This window comes from Phymastichus coffea, unplaced genomic scaffold (assembly GCF_024137745.1).
Source record: "Phymastichus coffea isolate CEN01 unplaced genomic scaffold, Cenicafe_Pcof_1.1 PCOF00119, whole genome shotgun sequence".
Classification (NCBI taxonomy): Eukaryota; Metazoa; Arthropoda; class Insecta; order Hymenoptera; family Eulophidae; genus Phymastichus; species Phymastichus coffea.
In genome coordinates this window covers 92090-106834 of record NW_026706930.1, presented here as the reverse complement: position 1 = coordinate 106834, position 14745 = coordinate 92090, and the positions used below count along the sequence as shown (strand labels likewise).

Sequence of the window (14745 nt, the reverse complement as noted above, 5' to 3'; positions counted from 1 at the left end):
TTGGGATTCGGTCCACTTCGTCCACTGAATGTTGATTTTTCAAGCCGAAAGTCTCCGGTCGTTTTGAGAGGACTTTTGTATGTTTATATAGATGAGCGCCGCTGAGTTTGCCAAGGAGTTGAGGAGTTTGCAACAACCTAATCATGCGCCTCCTTCGGAAGCACGAGCTTGCTAACCGATGGAATCGAATGCCAATGTTACACGAGTAAACAATCAACCGACCGGCACGATAGAGCAAAAGCGCCGCGCACAAACACCAGAGTACACACATCTGAATGCGGCAAATAACGCGTGATTCTCGGTCTACAATAGCGAAGACAGAGAACGCTCGAGCTGCTCATCGCTTGTTAAATCACGTGCTCCAGCTGGAAGCGCAGCTCGCGCTACTGGTGCTCTCTTCTTCTTTTGCCGGGCGCGCGTGTAAACTATTAGTAAAACATCGCAGTGCGGCAGCGGCATTACGCCGAAGCAAAAGTAAAGCGGTGCAGCGACTGCCAATGAAATTAACTCGAGCAAATGCGCGTCGGGCTCGCGAGTTTCACGAGATGCCGCGCGCCGCAGTCCGACGGGATCATCGACGAGTCACCGTTTGTTCGCTCGCTCTCTGCCACTTTTCCGAGAAAGAGAGAGAGAGAGAGAGAGAGAGAGAGAGAGAGAAGTAGATGCGTCGCTACACGCGGCGGGATCGATCAAATATTTTATGCGCCGGGGAATAATCCGACTTGATGGGGAATCCATGTCGTCAAATGTACCGAGATATATCGTTCTCGCTCGCGAAAAGCAAGAAAATCAAGTCGAAACGATAGAATGAAAACACAATAACGAGCGTAGGGGCCAGACTGAAAGAGACCTCAATCGTGAAATAAAACGCGCGCAAGGGAGAGCTCCAGAAATGGTTATCGACGTTGAAAGATGACACGTTTTCATTGACACGTAAGACTCGCGCGAACGCCGCTGCGACTAAAACAATCATCGAAACATTGTTAAAGTATGTTCGACTTGTTTATCTCGTGCAAAACATCTAAAGCGGAATTGTCGTCGCAGTCTGCGGGAACTCTTCTGCAACGCGATGCTCTTCAATTACGAAGAATCCCAGTCCCTGAGCTTGTTTCTTCGTCGGTTGCGAATTATAAGATGACCGGATGCTGCCTTTTACCTTCTCTATCTCTCCAGCCCATTTTTTGCAATCTCTTTAATGCTCTATTACTTTACTAGGTTACCGAGGCTGTTTTTTCTTCCGAAAAACGGGGATTGCATTCACAAAAAACTTTTACAATTGGTATTCTTTCGGAACGAGATTGAATGCGAATGAGCAACAAAAATCAATCGATGAGATACGTCATTTAACTTTCCAGTCAAGCAATCCGAGGCTCCACGTGAGCCGCGCTCACATCGCGTAAAAGAAAGTAAATGTACGCAAGCCGTAAAATCCCATTCACAAGTTGACCGTGCGAATCTTAGAAGTGCCTCCTCGCTCGATTCTTTGGAACCTCTACCATAAAGTATTTGGCTAAGTGCATACATAGCAGAGCGTATAAAAACGATCGGCGAAAGAAAGACGGTCGTCTGGGCGAGTGCTGTTGTACATTCGTAGATAGAGGCTCGCAGGCGCACGCATGCGAATCACGTATGGCTGTATACATGCAGCGCGTGGAGATATTTGGTATTCGCGACTCGTCCGCAAGCACCGAAATCACCGGTAACGAGTGCCCAGGTCATTATTTGCGAAGCGCAAGATACAGGCTGGGACCTTGACTGATATCGAACCACTCGGCCGTGGCTAGTTCTAACTCGGGTTCGACAGTCGCGAAAGAAGGCTCTTGCTCGACCCCCGGCTCGTCTCTTTTAACGAGACTAACGAGTAGTCGACCAGGGCGCGAGGCAGACATCATCATATCGCGAGAGAAGAAAATGGAAGGAGAGCGAGCAACTTGTGAAATAAGCGCAGAAGTAGATTTAAGGCGGCGCTGCAGGCGAGCCGTGTCTCCGCGGAGAGCAAGGCACGCCACGGAGTTTTCACAGGCACGATTCTACGGCGACTTCATCGTGGACGCGAGCAGCGCGTGCCGGAGCTTCGCTCGTTCTTATATATATTTCTCTCTCGCGGTCCCTTTAGTTGACTCGTCTCCGCTCGGCCCGCTCCAAATTATTCCTGCTTTTCGTTCTTCTCGCAACTGAATCGCCAACACCTCTTGAATGTATTCGAAGTTGTCGGAGCAAAGTTCCCACAAGTGGAACGTGCCCTCGCACGAGTAACCGAGATCGGTTAATAACGCGGATTTCGAATGGGGAAGGCTGAGAGGGGCGGACGATCGATGTCGCTGCCGAGTGCATTTTCAGTAAAACACAACGGCAACGCAATGGCATCGTTGTCAAAGTGCAGTTGAACGATGCTCGAGCGCGAATTCCCATTAGGCGTCCAGGCAAGCAATAACGGTATAAGCAGCTGCGCGAAAATGCGTACTTATCGAGAGGCCGTCGACGGCGCAATAAGGCGAAGAGAGTCGATTACGTCCGCCTAACCAAGCGCCTCGTTGCAGCAGCCATAAATATCTCTCTCGTCAGACCTTGTCAGTCGGCTTGCCGGAGCAAATGAGGCAGCCAGGCAGCCGAAATTCAAAGAGCTCGCTAGGGGCCGACATTCACTCTGCCGCGAAACAATAGCCGAGCCATGGAGCCCAACAGCAGCAGCAGCAGCAGCAGCAGCAATCTCCACAAAAGCTTCCCTCTATATACACTGCATAACGGGCCAACTCTTTATTTTCATTTTCTGTTCTTTCCCCTTGTGCGAGCTTTTTGTCGCAACGGGGTGTCGTGCTCTAAGCAAATCGATGGGATGCTTCGATCGACTTCTCTCGATTGGCATTGCGTCTCGTTGTCTGTGCCTGACTTGTCATCGCGCTCGATTGTCTTCGCCATGGCCCATTATATTTTCCGAGCTGACGACCGACCGAGTAATCGCGCGGCAATTCCAGTTGGAACGTGGCACTTAAAACGTTAATTAACATAATTACCTGCGAACTATGCGGACTGTCAGACGTAGCTCGGTCTACGGCTACGCGATCGATCCTATTTCATACTCGATCAAAGTTACAAAGCCCGGCACGTCGAGTTGCGAGCAATTTGCATCGCGATGCCCGAGCATTCAACGACGTATAATATCAAATTGCCCACCAGCGGATTACCGTAGATTTCAATTTGGGATTCCTTCGTCTATAAGCTAAAAAGCAAAACACATTAGGGATGAGCCGTAAAGCACTGACGACTCTTTTACTGCACCTTAATTAGCTCTCCCCCTTTCTCTTTTGAGACCACGAGATTTTTACTTTTTTCCTCTTTTCCCTTGGCCTATACTTTAATCCCTGATTGTGCGTTCGTGTCGCTGGCAGAAACTCGCGAACGCTCAGCCAGCTGACATCGCGGCTATTTGCATGATCAATCGCGCTAATATTGTTTCACTAGAAAAAAGAGAAGGAGAGAGAAAATAGTAGATCACCGGAAATGGCGAAGCGTATGAAACTTTTGTCGAGCGATGATTGAAGTGCAGATTCATTCAGACGGGATGTCGTATTGCCGTGGCGAAACTTGATATTTCCTCGATTCGAATAATCAAAGCGAATGTAGATTTTCGCGCGCGATCGAAAGCACATGAAAAATAGCGACGAGCGGTGCGCGATCGTTGCGGGGATTCGTTCGTGACCAGTGGTAAGGGAGCGCGCAACTTTTAGCGAAGACCGAGTGCTCGAGCGGCAGAGAAACGAAACACGAATCGGCGAGAAGCGAAACGCGATGCGGAAATCATCCAGGTAGAGGCGAGGCGCACAATGGTCGTCGGTAATTGGATAACAGGCCGCGTGTATCGGGCCTTGCCTCCTTGCCGGCAGTGCGCCCCGTGATTTTTGTCTGTCCAAACTCTCCATTTACCCATTATGCACTGGCGGCAGCGCTCATGTTCACTGGCTTGATCGCTGCGCTAAGACGCTCGATCTCCTTTAACGACGATCAACAGCCCTTTTGCGTCGAGACAGCAAAGCAAACGACCGAGAATTGTGCGATGAGGATTAAATCATCGCTCATTGCCAAATATCTCTCTCTTTTTCTCCTCGGCGTTCTTTCCTCTCCCAGACAACTTCCATCTGTAAAAACGCCAAGATGTTGGCGCACACGCGCGGTTAAAAAGTCATCTTGTACATAAGACTTCTGGCGCAGGCTTGATTTATTCAGAGTGCGCTCACACCGGGGCATCCCTTTTTTCCTCTCTCCGCGAGCAAAAACTATATTTGCCCTCGGAACAAATCAATACCCGCGGTCATACACCGCGCTTCTCTCAAGCGTCTGTTTTATCAAATTTTATTTGAGATTTTTTTCTTCGTCCTCGGCTCGCGGATGAGTATCACGAGAGAGCAAAAAAACTGAAAGCAAAACGAAGAGGAAAGCACCCGTCACGGTCCGTGAGAAGTAACGGCGTTTGGCGCCGCGAGAAAAAGAGGGTCATCGCAGGGAGCGACAATGAAAAAGAATCTAGGCTCGCAGTGCCATCTCGTGATCCGTGGTGCGCGCAATTAGTCGGCCAGCGCGCTAATGGAGGGTGCGCGAGCCAGGCCAGAGATGGAAAAGAAGAGCGAGCGAAGCCCGAAAAGAGAAATTCACAGGCGCACCTCTGCTTTTGCCACGCGCTAGCCGCTGAATGCGCGGCGGAGGGCTTTGTCAAGGACAAAACGCTGCTGGCTCTCCGAATGCTCATGCAAATGAGAAGGCGAGAGAGAGAGAGAGACCCCCGTTCGTTAATCTGTTTATTGCTGTTGGTTCTGCGGACGGGAGGCAGAAATGGGGACGATATACGTGGGTGCGGCCGGCAGGGATTTTTTGTTCGAGCGCGCGCGTGCGCTGCCGTGAAAAACGCGCGTCACGGTGTGACGGGGCTATTTATTACTGGAATCTGCGTTCCTGCCAAGGAGTCACTTGACGCTCGTTAGGCGCGCGTACAACTTCGGCGGCGAGGCTGAGCGCGGGAGCGAATCGAAAAGAAAAAGAGAATTTGGGCGTGAAAGCTCACTCGCCTCCCTCGAACCGCTGCACGCTAATTAATTGCATTTTGCTTATCCGAGAAAAGTTCGACAACCGCAGTACGCGTGCCCGCATCGTCTCCCGTATCCCGTAAGCGTTGGCGCGCGACGTTTACATTTTTGTGCTTGAGAATCCGAGGGGCATGCCTGCGGGCTTGATAAAGACTGTAACGTGTAAAGTCATCTTCAATTAGATCAGTAGCAGCAGCAGGCGACTCGAGAACAACTTTTCTCAAGGACGCTTATTCTCCCTTCTCTGTGCGCATGCACAATGCCGGCAATCGCGACTCGAGAGCGCGCAACATCATTATCTTTTTCTCACCGGAGACTGTCGAGTGCAAAGTTCGCAACTTCCGGCTTAGAATGCGCAATTCAGCACTTGGTCTCCCCGGCCGGTGGTCAAATCTCATTGAGCAAGCAACTAGCGCCAATCGAAAATCATCGAAAAAATCAGGCAATAACGTTGCTGTCGTCGTTGCAGGCATCGTGACGCCTGGTGGTACAGTAGTGTCAGGCGGCGAGTTAAGAGAAAGGCATCGCATGGGCCGCGGTGGACGCGGCGAGGACGACACCAACAGCGTGGAGAATATTTCGTCGAGAGGTGGCGTGTTACCCTCGAGACAAAGCCTTCTCGATCTAGTCAGCGGCAAGCTCATGGGACGACATACACCTACCTATCATTACTATCATCATCAGCAGCAACAGGTATGGCCACGGCAAGCCTCACTTACCTAAGCTTCGCAAAGATATTTCGAACGTTGATCGATGCAACGAGCAAAAAGTTTCATTAACGTGGCAAATAGCCTCCAAGTAATAGAAAAAAAAAAACGAAAATTCACTCCCAAGACAATAGCTAATGAATCCCTCGTCACCGGAGTATACGTAACTTTGGAACCTGTAGCTCGTCTTCTATAACAAGGAGGGCTCCTCGAAAAACTTCTTGCCAGAGACTATAGCTAAAGTTACAACTTTTGTTCGCCTGTTCTACACAGCGATACTTCAGCTCGTCGAGGGACTCGCTGCAAGGCTCGTACGTGAATCGAGGCTCGAGCGAGCTTGACTTAAGCCACAAGAACCGTCGTAAGGATCACTTCAGGGGCAAGTTCAAATTGCCCAATGCCGTGCTGTCATCGAGCTCCAACACCACGGCTCGCGATGCTACGCCGTCGCATCTGCACACCCCAGCGTCCATCAACCATCTGACTGGCACTAGCACTTGCAACGGCACCGAGACGTGAGTGTTGAAACTTTCTCATTGATTTATAGTCCGTAAAAGCACTTTGGCTGACTACTCTGTGTGTATGTGCGCGCACGTGTGTGTGTGTGTGTGTGCGTGTGCGTGCGCGCAGGCAATGCCACAGTGTTGCTTTCATTTTTCTTCCTTACTCTGATGGATTTTGGTCGACGGATTAATTCTTAATATGTTTATTTGAGGTTTCAGTAAAATTAAAAAAAAATTATCTTATGATTCTCATAATTCTAAATCTAGTCGCTGCTTGAACTTCACAGAATTTTAGTTGGAATTATTACTAACAATAGCATTAAGCGAATGATTATTGAATGTTGCTTTTACAATATGACGTTGAAGCTGACTTTATGGCATTGTTGTTGGGTTATTGCTGCATTATTTAGAGCACGAATATGAACAGTATTACATAAAAATGGTTTTCGTTAATTAGAACTGAGCAAGAATAATCGATAAATTATCCATATACCTAAATGTAAGCTGTATGCTTACATATAGCCAAATGTGCACGTTTCATAAATTTTCTATACTTAAACGATCTTTTACGTGGAAATATGTTACGAAATAAAATAATTCCAGCTTAAAAGCGAAAGCTTTCATAATTCAATAGCAGTGAAAATAGAGGAAATGTTGCAGTTATAGGAAGCCATTGAACGTTTTACAAAAGCTTGTCAATGCACTGTTATAGGGATGCACATTGGTAAAATGTATTGAAGAAATAACGTGGTGAAATGTGATTATATTAATGTTGCTTGTTGTGACCGTATAATCGTATCTAACTTCTCTATCAGCTGTATACAGTCTGTAAATTGGCAAACTTCCAAAGCTTTGTTCCAAGTATCAAAGTTTCATTAAAATTGGTGTGAGATTAATTATCCGTGAACGACCTTATTTGAAGGTAACTTTTATACTCTTTCTTCTTTAGAGAGCTCCAATACCGGCGATTTTCCTCTATGAAACTTTTGTAAGTAATCTACCAATAATACAGTTCACTCGATGTTGCGCTTGATTGTTCATTCAACTAATTAGCATTTTAAGCTTCAACACTGCAGCAAAATCCAATAATTCTTTAGCGGTCGATCGGTTCTCGGTTTGAGTAACGAGTATTCTCCGTGCACTGATTGTTCTCGGAAGATTTTTTATTACAATAGCCTTTTTCAAGCGAATGGTGGAAAACTAAATCGTAATATCGAGTCAGGAATTAAAATGTGTGAGATGACTCGAATCCTTTGTACGAAAACGACCACCATCCATCGAGTCTTGCAAATTATTCCAGACAGTTTCAAGTCATAGATGTATCAAGCATCATACACATTAAAGGAGCATAGAGTGCTCAAAGAGTGCGCAATTTGCACAGGCGTTACACGGCGGCGCAGCAGCAAGCGCAACGAGGCAGTCGCGGTTATCCTGGTCAGTCGGGTCAAGTGGGTTACAAGACCGGTGCGCCCAACTGGTCGTTCGTCTTCGATCCGGCTGGCCGACTATGTTACTACTGGTCGATGGTTGTCTCGTTAGCCTTTCTCTACAATTTTTGGGTAATCATCTACAGGTTCGCTTTTCAGGAGATCAACGGTACGTTCATTCATTCATTCTCAATTTAAATTACGCATATTCTTAAGTCGATTTTACATCGTAAATTCTAACCATGCATTATTTCGATTCATCTGTATACCAAAGAAAAATTCTGCAATTTCAAGCTCATAAAATTATTTTCTGCGCCTTTCCATTAAGAAACCAACAACTCTTTGCTTTCGAATACGTAAAAAAGTATTGAAAAGACTATTGCTACCCCGTACATTTAATAAAATAAAAGACGACAAATGTATTTGTTATCTGTTGTTCCAGGTGAGACGCTGATGGTATGGTTTTGCCTGGACTACTTGTCGGACTTCTTGTATCTGATAGATATAGTGTTCCACTTTCGTACGGGTTACCTTGAGGACGGCGTGCTGCAAACCGACGCGACGAAGCTGCGCACCCACTACATGAACAGCACCACCTTTTACATAGACTGCCTGTGCCTGCTGCCCCTTGACTGTTTATATTTATCTATAGGATTTAACAGTATTCTGCGGAGTTTTAGACTCGTTAAAATTTACCGGTAAGCCAACGTCAAAGGAATTCGTGCTGGCAAAAAAGGCCGAGCGAAAACTTTTCGCCGTCCCCGCAACTTTTTCAATTACGACAAATCCTTAACTTGTCGACACGTGCAATCTTTTATAAAAGCTCGCGTTACATAGTTCCGATACTCGTGGAATGGGGAAACGTTTGACGCATTTCAAATGGCGTTCTGTTTGTGGTTGCAGATTTTGGGCGTTCATGGACCGAACGGAGCGACACACGAACTATCCGAATTTATTCCGCTCGACGTCCCTGATACATTACTTACTGGTGATCTTTCACTGGAACGGGTGCCTCTATCACATTATTTATAAGAACAACGGTTTCGGGAGCAAGAACTGGGTGTTCAGCGACTCCGAGACGGCCGACGTGGTCAAGCAGTACCTGCAGAGTTACTACTGGTGTACACTCGCCCTCACGACTATCGGCGATTTGCCAAGGTATCGCTCTCGGACATATGCGCTTGCTCGAAAACAGAAAAGGCCCGCTTAACGAAAAGCCAAAGGCCATCTTGGCCCTCGCTCTCGTAAAAATAGTTATCTCGTTAAAGAGAGACGAGCCACGGCTCCCGGAGAGTTTATAGCCCGCAGGAGTTCTTTTGTTACGGAAGAGGCAGAGTCGCAGACGGAGGGATATTTGTTATCTTCTAAGACAATCCTCTTTAGTCGCAATGGAAAGCTCGTGCGCTGCAAATAAGTCGCCCTCGAGCGACGAATCCTTATAACGTAGGCCAAATGCTAGCGCTAACTTCCTTATCCCGATCTATTTATCTCCAAAAGAACGATCAAGAGCTTTTGCTCGTTCGAATCGGTTGCGAGAGCTTCTTGCGCGTGCGTTTCTTCTCGAAAGTCGCATTCTTAATCAGGTGCTCTCCCTCAAAGCGTCGAGACAACTTTCTTGCGGAAAAACAAAATAATAAAACCAAATCATCGTATAAACTTGCAGGCCGAGAAGTAAAGGCGAGTACCTGTTCGTGATAGGACAGCTGCTATTCGGTTTACTACTGTTCGCGACGGTGCTGGGTCACGTGGCCAATATCGTCACTTCCGTCAGCGCGTCCCGCAAGGAGTTCCAAGGTAAGTTCATCACTTATAATTTACTGCCCACATGAGACTCACAACTCTCTCTCTCTCTCTCTCTCTCTTTTCCTCCCTCGTTCCCTCGCTCGCCCCGTTGTCCGTCTGCGAAAAGACTTTTCCTCTCTCTTAATGCCTTTTATTATACGTATATTTACCTGTATACTTTGTCTAAGTGCCATCGATCGCTAAATGACATGACATAGTCATCATTTTATTAGCGAATTAGCGATGCGAAAAATACGAATTCAACCAAGCCAAATACATCATCTACTCTATTTCTCTCTCTCTCCCCCTCTCTTTTAAAGTTTATATCATCAATCAAAGCCAGCTGTTACACAATTTCCGAGCGCGCTCGTACGTGTGCAAAAACAATTTTCCCCAGAATTTTAACAACGTCGATAATGTTCAGCTGCATGTGCGTTCGTGTCAGTTAATTAGTATCAACATAAAGTTGACTTTATGAACGATGGCTGTGCGCTTATAATCGATTAGCATTTTCGTGACATAATTATTATTCTAGAATTTGTTTGCTTCTGATGTAACGTGCGAAAAATTTGAAATGAAGTTTAGACATTCTATGGATTTGATAATGAGATCTACCGATTGAACCATGAGCCGAACAGTTTTTATACACTTGATAAGTTTCTCTCTATTTCTCTGAACGTGTGAATCACGTTTCAGAGAAAAAATTACTTCCTCCTTCGAAATTACGAGACGATAGCGTGATCGAAGCTCTTTGATGTTCCTATCTTCAAAAAATGAGTCGCCGACATCCAGCGATACGAATGGTTGGTATTAAGAAAGAGCGCGAAAATTTTCATTTTTGCATGAATTCAAATATCTTTATTATATATCTAAGAGTGTGAAATTTACGTGGTAGCAATAAGTTTAATTTATTAATAATTAGTATAGGTAATAATCTGCAAAAATGAAAATATGCTGTTATGAAATCAGTTTTAAGAAAATAAGAATACATCGTTTCAAATGATGCTGGAATAAATTGACACCATCCAAATGTATCCAAATTCCAAACGTAATTGGAAAAGAGTAAAATTTCAAGAATAAAATGGAGGAAATCACATTTTAATTTTTTTACATTTGTAAAGTTATAGAGCTTTACAGGAAAGGGCAACTAATTATAAGAATATTAAATTTGAAGAATGTTCACGAGAATTTTCAACGAGGAAACAAGAGAAAATTTAATTTAAATATATATTACTAATAGTAATATAATACTGAGGCCATTGCTATTGACTAAAGTTATGATGGAACATTAGCATACCACCAATAGATAAGAGATTACAAAATTATTTGAATGATTATATAGATAAGAGAAAAACAAGAATAGTAGTAGTAAATAAATAACGTTAGTAGTAGTAAAAGATACAAGAGTCATCGTGAAATCGTGTTACAATATCGGCGAAAATCTAATAGTTGTATAAATCTTTTAAAAGACCGGCAGTCGAGTCTCTGAACGCACCACGCAATGCAATCCAGCCTTCGGTAATTGCCAGCAATTCTTGGGAAAAAGAAACGCTTTACATTATTCATCGCTCTTAAAACAGCATTAAAAGTCAAAGAAACCGAGCGTTATTTAGATTCCAGGAGGAGCGCAAAGATCACGAAAACCGTCGCCTCGATGTAATATCGTTACCATTCATTAAACCAAGTAGCTTCTTTTTCAGCCCTCCGTCGCCGTGTTTGACATTAAAAAATGCAGAAAGTAATCTGGAAAAGGTGGCCAGCAGCGGGGCCAGCTCGACTGCGATAAATAATTTCGTTTTCAATTAACTCGCTGGATCCTGCTCCCACGGTGAACGCTGCCTTGCTCGCGCGCACTCCAGAGATAAGGCTAACGATGTCGATTACCATAAAAATGAGAGCGATCGACGGGAAAGCACGACTGCTGTGACGATGCCCTCGTTCCTTCTCGCGCCCTCTTCAGCGAGATGAGCGCCCGAAAGTAGGTGTCTGGGCTAATTATCGTCTGTCCCTACAGCTCCTATCTCCGCTCTCGCTCTTCTCCCAAATTCCGACGGCCTATTCATAGCTGCGCTACTGCCCGAAACTCGGCACTCTCTCTCTCTCTCTCTCTCTCTCTCTCTCTCTCTCTCTATCTCTCTCTCTTTTCCCGCGACAGTGCCAAAAGTACGTCGGGTTGTGCTGTTTGCGAGTTTCTGAGCTTCGAGGTAGAGAACACAGCCAACTTACCAGCCTTTCAAGAAGATGTTTATACCGAAAAGTCAGAAATATTCTCAACTACAAATAATATGGCCGCGCCCAATGTGTACAGTGCCGGGCTATCGGCTTTGTAATTATGCAAATTTCTGATTGTAAAGAGAAGCATTGATTTCCGAAGTACACAATGTAAACTACTTCGTAATACAAGAGCGCGGAACACGACCGATTAAAGATACTCCTACTTTGCTGGAGATAGCGCTTTCGAGCGAGCATTTCAAAATCAATAATGAACTTTCGCGCGAGCTGGAGTCGAGCGCCGCGGCCTCGCTTTGACGAAATTAATTTCCGATTAGTTTGTAACTCCCATTGAAATGCTTCAATTCCACAGATTTATTGACTTTAAGGGACGACTCTCGCGGGCGAACGATTAATTACCGTTGCGCGCTTGGCGTTCAATTTCTCCGCAGGCCGAAAAACCGCCGCAACGTCGCTGATTTTTTTTTTTTTGTTTTGGTCTTTGTCATTTGAAAACAATCTCGCCTACTCGTTAACCGATAACACAAGCAATAAATTGCCTCGCGCAAAAGGATCTTCTTCGCTAAACCCATCCAATATTCTCGCTCTCGCGGGCAGAAAGTTCGTAAATTCGATTTTAATTAAAAGCGCGAGCGCCCGCGCGCGCGCTCGAGAGAGAGAGAGAGAGAGAGAGAGCAGCGGCAATCCACTTAGCCCGAACGTAGCCACAAAAGAATCGAGATAACGGTCCGTCTAAACGAACGACATTCATAAAATTTGGCTAATCTACCATCGTATGCTTCGATCGCAATTGGCAAAACGAGAAACGTCGTGCTTTGTTGGCGTGATTTTTGTCGAGGAGAACAATGCGCCCACGGACGAAAGCGAGCTCCTCGTTTCTCTTTGGTAATTAGCCAGCGTTGAGCTTGTACCGTTGCTTCGGACAGTTTTTACTCTTGACGCAGAGATGAACAGAGAGAGGCTTTTTATGCTTCTTCTAATCTCTCGTTGCACAGCTGCGCGTTATTCTCCCCTCGCAATAGATGATGTTTTCTTCGTCCCTTTTTTTCGTTTTTTTCTTCTTTTTTTTTCTGCCGTTTGAATTAATTGGAATTTTGTTGAGTTACGCCGGGCGCATTGTCGAGATTTAATTTTTGCCCCGGACCGTTGCTGCTAATGTTACTTTTCTTGAAGCTTAGGCCAATCGTAAAGTTTTCGGGGCGCTAGTAAAAGTTTCTCTCCCCTTACGATTTTTCGTGCATTAGGCGTAGCGTATGAAAGCTAAAAGCCAGAACGCGTTGCGCACTTGCATTTAAGAGCATATCATTGTGGCAAATGCCCGAAAGTGCTATCAAATTATGTTGCAACTCCTGCGTAGATTTTCGCGCGCGACGTAGGATAGACATTTGCTACATTTCACCGATACACTATATTTTAATTTAATTTTACGATTTAGAAGCAAATAACCGAAAGTTCGGGCAGCGACTTATCGAACGCGAACCCACTAGTGTAAAAATAATGGCACTATCGAGCAAATTTACACGAGTGAAGCGTCAACGAGCCTCTCGTGCAAAGTCGTGCGAAGAGAAAAAGAAGAAAGCTCGCGACAAATTAGGCTGTCACCCGTATAGATCGTCGTCGATCAATCGCATATCCAACGGCTTGGAAAGCCGATCTATCACCGTGGATGCTGAAAAATGCTCACTGGCACGGGGTCAGCGGCTTAAGCCGACTAGATTATCCGTCATTAGTGTGAAAGTATACGCGTCGATGCATCCTCTCTCTCTCTCTCTCTCTCACTACACGAGTGCGCGTGCCTGCACATCGCTACAGTGGCAGCACGTCTCCTCTCGTGCTACCTAACTTTAGGGCTAACGCGTATTGGCATGAGCTGATTCTATCCTTGTCTCAGTTTGTTGCAGAGCTTATATGTAGTTCCCTGCATGCTACGTGCTTGCTACACTGAGGATACTCCCGAACTAAAGTTTATTCCAATTCGTACGACCAAGAAAAGAAAATAAACGAGAAGAAAATAAAATACCGTAATTGTGAAGTAGTAAGAATCAACTTGCAGTCAGACCAGTATGCTCGCGTGAGATACGTTTGTGACTAAAAAAAAACAGAGCTAAATTATACTTTCAGTCTTTCTGTTATGTACATACATATAACGAATCCGCTTGTGCACTGGTAGACAACATAACTAGCTTCGTGAATGATAAGCTTGCTGCTGCTGTTGCTACTTATCCGCCATTAATCAGTAATTACTTATCGCGATGCCTTGAGTGGAAGGACGGCTAGCGTGCAGTGCGAGTAAATCGAGCAAACCGAGATTAATTTCAAATCCTTGGCAGTTCGATCGTCTAAAGTCCGTAATCCTTTTGCTGAGTAATTCTTTCACAACGGGATAACGTTGTTTTACGGTATACATCCTGAATTGCGCTTTAATAGTCTGCGATGACTTGATTGTTTTCACTGCAAAATAAATCACAAATATACCGTGTCAATTAAGCTTATGATTACGTATTCCAAGAAAGAGAATGCGTCACTCGTAATAATCGCTTCAAAGCGGATCATATTATATCCCTCGGCCGTTCATGCGAAACCTGAGCTTTTTACGGGGACAATCAAAGCTTCATTAAATCGCATGACATGCCAAAAGTCAACTCCATCCAAGCTATATACGCGTATATCGAAGCTTCGTAGCGCGCTGAAAATTCATCTCACGAAAAAGAAGTATATATATTCAAAGCAGCTTCCCGACATATCGGTTTCTCGGATTAGGCATTTGTCATTTTGCGTTGCGGAAGACGACGTCAGCGGCGGAAAGATAAAAGAAACAAGGTGGATGAGGCCGACACTTGACAGATAATCGTCACGCCGAGTTTTCTCTCTCCCTCCGTTGTTCGCTTGCCTTTCGAGGATGACAAATCATTCGCCTTCGGATTTTAGACGGCACGCATAAATCACTAGGTCGTTATGCATGCTTTACACTCTTATATCTATTTGTGCGTCGACAGCTGCTCTTGTATCCCTACAA

At 45.3% G+C, this 14745-nt stretch overlaps 1 protein-coding gene across 9 annotated transcripts in view; it reads left to right on the top strand.

Annotated features, from left to right (window-relative positions):
- The window catches only part of LOC131671082 (cyclic nucleotide-gated cation channel alpha-3), a 131316-nt gene that overhangs the window by 54816 nt on the left and 61755 nt on the right, over positions 1–14745 (top strand). For 8 of the 9 annotated variants that reach the window (XM_058947236.1, XM_058947238.1, XM_058947239.1 and 5 more), the window contains 7 exons: positions 5548–5771; positions 6059–6300; positions 7238–7276; positions 7670–7884; positions 8158–8413; positions 8619–8873; positions 9379–9509. In XM_058947236.1, coding sequence (XP_058803219.1) covers positions 5548–5771; positions 6059–6300; positions 7238–7276; positions 7670–7884; positions 8158–8413; positions 8619–8873; positions 9379–9509 — 1362 coding nt within the window. The remainder of the gene's footprint in view (positions 1–5547; positions 5772–6058; positions 6301–7237; positions 7277–7669; positions 7885–8157; positions 8414–8618; positions 8874–9378; positions 9510–14745) is intronic. The other variant, XM_058947240.1, reaches the window with a different exon arrangement.